Source organism: Ammospiza caudacuta, chromosome 19 (assembly GCF_027887145.1).
Source record: "Ammospiza caudacuta isolate bAmmCau1 chromosome 19, bAmmCau1.pri, whole genome shotgun sequence".
Lineage (NCBI taxonomy): Eukaryota > Metazoa > Chordata > Aves > Passeriformes > Passerellidae > Ammospiza > Ammospiza caudacuta.
The window spans coordinates 2,328,845-2,334,844 of NC_080611.1; the positions used below are offsets into that span (position 1 = coordinate 2,328,845).

At 38.8% G+C, this 6,000-nt stretch overlaps 1 protein-coding gene across 6 annotated transcripts in view; it reads left to right on the forward strand.

Annotated features, from left to right (window-relative positions):
• The window catches only part of SPAG9 (sperm associated antigen 9), a 62,463-nt gene extending 57,444 nt beyond the window's left edge, over positions 1-5,019 (forward strand). For all 6 annotated transcript variants that reach the window (XM_058817483.1, XM_058817486.1, XM_058817485.1 and 3 more), the window contains one exon: positions 1,337-5,019. In XM_058817483.1, the coding sequence (XP_058673466.1) occupies positions 1,337-1,452 (116 nt within the window). In that variant the 3' untranslated portion in view covers positions 1,453-5,019. The remainder of the gene's footprint in view (positions 1-1,336) is intronic.
• Positions 5,020-6,000: the final 981 nt, after the last annotated feature.

Consider the following 6,000-nt stretch of genomic DNA (forward strand, 5'->3'; position numbering starts at 1 on the left):
GAAGAATACTCAGTGTAAAATTTAGTCATTTTTGATTGGGAAAGTAAATCACTTATCTCTGCATGCCCATCACTGCTGTTTGATCACTGCTTTTCTTAGTTGGCAGTTTGGCATGATCTAGCCCATAAAAGATTTCTTGTATAAACATGTATCTTCTTTTTAATTGAACTCTTTGGGGAAATAAAGTGAGAGCTGTTGTGATTTTGTGCTTATAGTCTGCAGCTGGAGACCTTGACAAAAAGTACATAAAAAGGTATCACAACTCTTAGACCTGCTTTTGACCTTTTGCCTAAATCTGTCTGTAGTCTTTCAAAACCAACCAAACAGCAAAACAACCCACATAAACCATTACAAAGGAAAACCCAGTAAGGCCATTCCAAATCCTGTCATCCCACTAATCAGTGACAAGCAGGTTCCTGGGGTGACTGTGTTGGATTTCCTGTGAGAGGCAGGACTGGAGACAGTTCTGTGCCACAGTGCAGTGAAGGCTCAAGTGCTGCGGTCACTCAGGGCAGCTGGAACAGCCACATTCCAAATGCTCATTTTGCTCTCCCTTGCATGATGGCAAAGCCATGAGCTGAGTGCCAGTGCTGTGTTAGCCCAGCCAGTGCCACATGAGCCTAGCAAACTTTGGGGTTACTCTGTGTTTAGCTCCCTCAGCACCCTCCAAAGGAGTCTAACCAGAACATCAGCCAAAATCTGATTTGGCACCTTCCTGAAGGTGTAGGTCAGTTCTTATTTCCTGTGATTAAAACAGACCTTCTGGATTGATGGTCCTGACTGTCCATGGGCAGTTCAGTGTCACTTTTGGTCCCAGTCAGCTGCTGTCACCCAGAGTTCTGGTGCTACAAAACTGCTCTTCTTTGTGAAGAGCAATGATGGAGAATATGCTCAAGGCTGTCTTTGCCACTGTGGACAGAGTTGTGACAAGCTGGAATAACTGGAACAGGAGGAAAGAGTGGGAGCGGTTGACCACGGACATGAATGTTGTGTTGACTCACATGTGCTCAATTACAGCTCTTGTCCCATAGCATTTATATGTTTGGGTTTGTTAGGTTTCTCTTCATTAAAGAGTTATAAGTAATGAAACATGTAGAATATGGATACTTATGAACCTGCCATTATTTTTTGGGCTAGAAGGAAAGAATATTGCCAGCAGAATGCTGGGCTCTGAGATAATTATGCAACACACTCTGTTTACATTCACAGACTTTAATAAGTTTTTATATCAGCATATGGCAACACTGTCTTTTTAGTGTTAGTTCTTGTCTTGCTGCATGTGGTGTTGATGCTGTTCTGGTTATTGGCTGCCTCAATCAAAGCTGTTTTGTTCCAGGTGATGAAGGAGGAGAATCTGAACTCCTGGGAGAAGCTCTACCACTTGAACCTTCTGTAGCCAAAGCTGAGAGGAGTCACTTGATAGTGTGGCAAGTCATGTGTGGCAGTGAGTGAGCCTGTAGGATGCAGTTGGAGATCTTAAAAATGGTGGGGCGGGGGGGGGGAAGCAAAAAAAAAAAAAAAAAAAATGCTTCTGCATGTTTTGTTTTTTTTTATTTTGTGAACCTGTTTCACTACATGATGTTGAAGCATTTCTTTGCTGTTTAACTTTATATTGAAACCTGTCATAATTCAGCTATACAGGAATTAGCTTGTGCTGTTTTACTGCACCTGTGTTAAATGGAACAGTGTGAGGAAATCAGATGTTTCTCCAGCTGGTGTGCACACCACAGTGAGCAGCTGATACAGTTTGACTGTACCACAGCAATCTCATGTGTTCACTTCTTTGGTAGTCTCACTTGAGTTCAGCTTTGTTCCAACTGAGCTTCATTTCACTGTATAATGCATTGGGTAAAACAGCAAAGTTATTCCCAGGGTATGAAAAAAATGGACAAATTAAAAGATGGATTACTAAGACTCATCCAAATACTTAGTGAGGGCTAAAGCAAACTGTATATTTCAGCTTTTGTTTTCAAACCTGGATAATCTTTCTTATACACTGTACACAGTTTAATTTGTTACATTCTTCAGAATTTGTGGGGGGAAAGAGGAGGCTGTATAGGAATTAAAATGAAAATATTTAAATAAAATCTTATTTTCACTATTGAACCTTAAAGTTTGACAACTGCTGCCCTCAGTAATGAGCAATTTTGAGCATGTTTTTCCATTTCCCTGACATGGAACAACTCTGGTTCTAAAGGGTATTCTTAGGTTGATATAAATTGGAAAATAACTGTAAAATTCTCAGTCAGGGGATATGTTTTGTTCTTTTCTTAACCCCTTATGTCCTAAGCACTTAGAATGATCTTCTCTGCCTAACTGTTCAAACTCATAAGGCACTATGTGTGTGAAGGTTGGAGACGTCAATTAGAGCATGAGAAAAGACTGAAAGTGTATAAGAAAAAAAACACATTCTACACAATGAGATCGTAAAGGTGATGCCTAAGGCATGAAAGGAAGTGTAGTTCCAGATAATTAGGTACAAATTGTCTTTTTTTTTTTTTTTTGTGGCTCCATACCCCAGTTTAGTTAAAAAATAAATAACTCAGCAACAATATTATCTGGTAACGCAAGGACAGAGAAAATTACCAAAAGTCAAGAGACTAATCTTAGGCTGACATTCTGTCTACTCATCATTTTTTTTAACCATAAATGTGAGTTTAAGATGGTCTTCCTTCTACATTGAAATTTCTGCATTAGTATCAGACCTAAGTTAAACACTTCATGATTTCTGTACTTCAGAAGATTTAAAAACCCAGATTTGCTCTTTAATTTAGTCTCTGGAAAGTAAAAGTTTTGAGGGGTTTTAATGTACATCCAGCATTTACCCCCAAAAGGCTGGAGCTGTTCAGATTAGCAGAGAAATTAAGTAACTTGATTATGTGAGAGAACTGAACAGTTTCAGAGGAGTAAATATAGAAACACTTTTTTAAAACTGCCTAAACATTTTTATGCAATAGGAGCAGTTCTGGTCTATCAGACAAACATATGTCTATATATTTTCTTAGTTTTTAAAATGAACGCATTTAGCTGAGGTCTGTTGTGTAAATATATATTTAGGCAGCTTTTTCAAATGCATATCATAGCTGATAAACCAGAAAATCTCCATTCAGGTCTATTGGTTAGATTTATATCTATAAATACTTTTTAAGCAACATATTTTGTACACAGCTGTTCCTCTCGTAAATATGTATTTAGGACATGAACTATGTAGTAAAAATCCTTATTAAAGATGTTTAATATCTTGGTAGTATTTTTCTCTTCAAGAATGCCAAAAGCAATGAGAGCATGTTGTTCATAATTTGCTTTCCATATTCATCTTGAATGTCACTCCTTAAGTACTTTGGCTTAAATATAAAGTCTGGAAGCTTATTAAAAATTATACAAATACCAATTATACAAAAGTAACCCGAGTCAACACTCTTAGACCTATTTTAAACTTATAGGCATGTATGCTGAACATGAAGCACATCTGAATTAACTGATGGGAGGTCTTAAGAAAAATGCTGTCTAAACTTTTACGTTTGTGTAGAATCTTCACTGTGAGTGGTGCCGTTTCTTTGCATTTCCTGCCATTTTCTTGAATTTTTTTTTTTTCTCTTTGGAAAACACAATCTCCAAAGTTTTTTAGTCACTGGTTGATTGTCACATTCTCATGTTCTCAGAAGAAAAGCGCACAATTCTGTTCCTTGGTTCTTTGTAGGATTTAATTTGTTATTAAAGACAAGCTATTTTCTCTGAGTGGCATTACTGCTCCAGCTGGAGCAGTGCAACCTGGCAAGTGTGTACCCGGTCTTTTGCCAAATGGAGCTGGCCCACTGTGCCATTTTAGCCACTTCAGTGGGCCAGCCCTTGCAAATAGTTCAGAGAATGATGGATTGCTTCTGTCCCAAAGTGGAAGGGTTTTAAAGCAGACAGTAGTTGAACTGTGTAGCACTATGAGTGTAGATAAAGGCATGTGCACTTCTCTCTATTTCTCATTTAAAAACTTTATCCCCTGTCCTAAGGTACAGTAGATTAATTGGGTCCTGTTGCCATCACAGTGTGCTGGGCTGTATAAACTCCCCTTAAGGTCACTTTGAAAGGTGAATAAAGCACGCAAATCCCAGGCACTGTGATGACAATGCACCCTCAACTCTGTCTCAAGAATGTGTTTATGCATTACACTCGTGATTAAAGCATCATATAAATAGGAGCTAATCTCTTGATATCTACAGCTTGTTAATAGTTTGGAAACATTTTGAGCACAAAATATGCAGCACGTGATTTGCCTGGGTAGGGGTGTTTGCATGGTGAGGGTGAGGCTGCATTGTCCATTCCTTGGGAAGGTCTTCCTGTACCGGCTAGGATTGAGTTGACAGGGCGTAGACACTTTATCATAGGCTGCCTTAGTAATAAACAAATGTTTAATCTGTTTTAATATACTAACTGTTCTAAAGAACGTATGTCTTTAAAAAATGCTGTGCAACTGAATATTTATTTCCATGTGAGTATTATAAAAGTTACCAAAGGATTCAACCTGACTTAGCACTCTGTAAATGGCCCTGTTGAGGCGGGCCTTGTGAAGGCCTTGCTCTGTATAACGAGACATGGTAAACTCAAATACAGTTCTTCTTTAGGGAAATTAAATGTTCTTTTCTAACAGGGTTATGCCATATTGTAACAACCTATATTGCACCTCAAAGCATTTTTCTATACACTAAATGTCTCTCCCGCCCTCTAACAAGATTAAGTTTCCTTTATTAATTTTGTTGATGCACATTTCTCAATCTTTTAAACATATATTTTAAACAATTTATGGTCTGTAATTTTTGAAAGTTTTGTCTGTTGGAAACTTTATGCTCAATTTTACTTGCCTCTGTAATCTGAGATGGATTCTACAGCATTAAACTTGCTGTCTGTTAAACTTGAGGCTTCTTTTCTGTGAGCAGAAGAGCTCATATAGCAGTGTAGTTATTTCAGTATTTATTTCTATTATTGAATCCATGAGGTTCAGAATGTAACTTTGTACATGAAATATATATAAATATGTATATGAAACATGCATTGGGTCATTGTGTTCTTTGTAATCTCATGTTAATTTTGCCGAGTTTTGGTGCTATCAGAAGACACAATTTTGGGAATTTTACACTAATGCCAAATATTGTCATTATCAATGATGTGTTTGAGTCAGTCTGGGACTAGTGTTATCCTGCTCTCTCATAGTGGGCTCATACAAAAGCTGTGAAGAAAAGTTATGATGTCTGTGCCTCTGTTAAGATACAAATCTGGAGGAGATGTGCTTAATGGAGCTCAGATGAAATGGATTATATCAGATGAAATAGATGCTGACACTGAGATTTATTTTTGAAATTGTTTTAGCAGAGATTCATCAGAGCTCAAATGCCTGCTGGTTACTTCCTGCTCAGCAAAGGCAGTGATGTGTTTTTAAGGGAGAATAATGAGGACATGGTGACTGCAGAACAGAACGCTTGGCCAGAGCCAGGGTTTCATTTTTCCCAGCTCCTTTGCCCCTTTGTAGGCACATTTGTCCCAGCTGTGTGTCCTGATCAGTGTGTCAGGAGTGTCCCTAAGAACCCCTGGCTACTCCCAGTGGCTGAGGGAGCCCCACTGGGTGCAGAAAACTGTGCTGGGGACACAAAATCCCCCCTGCCCTCCCCGTGAGTGTCACTGCAGGTGCTACTGCTGCCCTTGGGCCCTGGTGAAGGGCTCACATGAAGTTGTTTAAAACTTCCGGAACAAAAATGCTTCAGATTTGTTTGCACAAATGCATGTGCAAATACTGGAATCATCCATGGATGAGAACTACCAATTGTCCTGTTACCACTGTTGTACCACCTTGAAGCTTTATAAACCTGGTGCTTAACAAACCCACCATAATTTTTGCTTAGTTACTGGATTTTCCTGGAAGATTTTTTCCTCTCCAGAACATATGTCCTGGTGCATTTCCCTCTCCTTACAGTGATGATTCTGGGGCCATGTCCATTCCCAGGCAGGTCACAC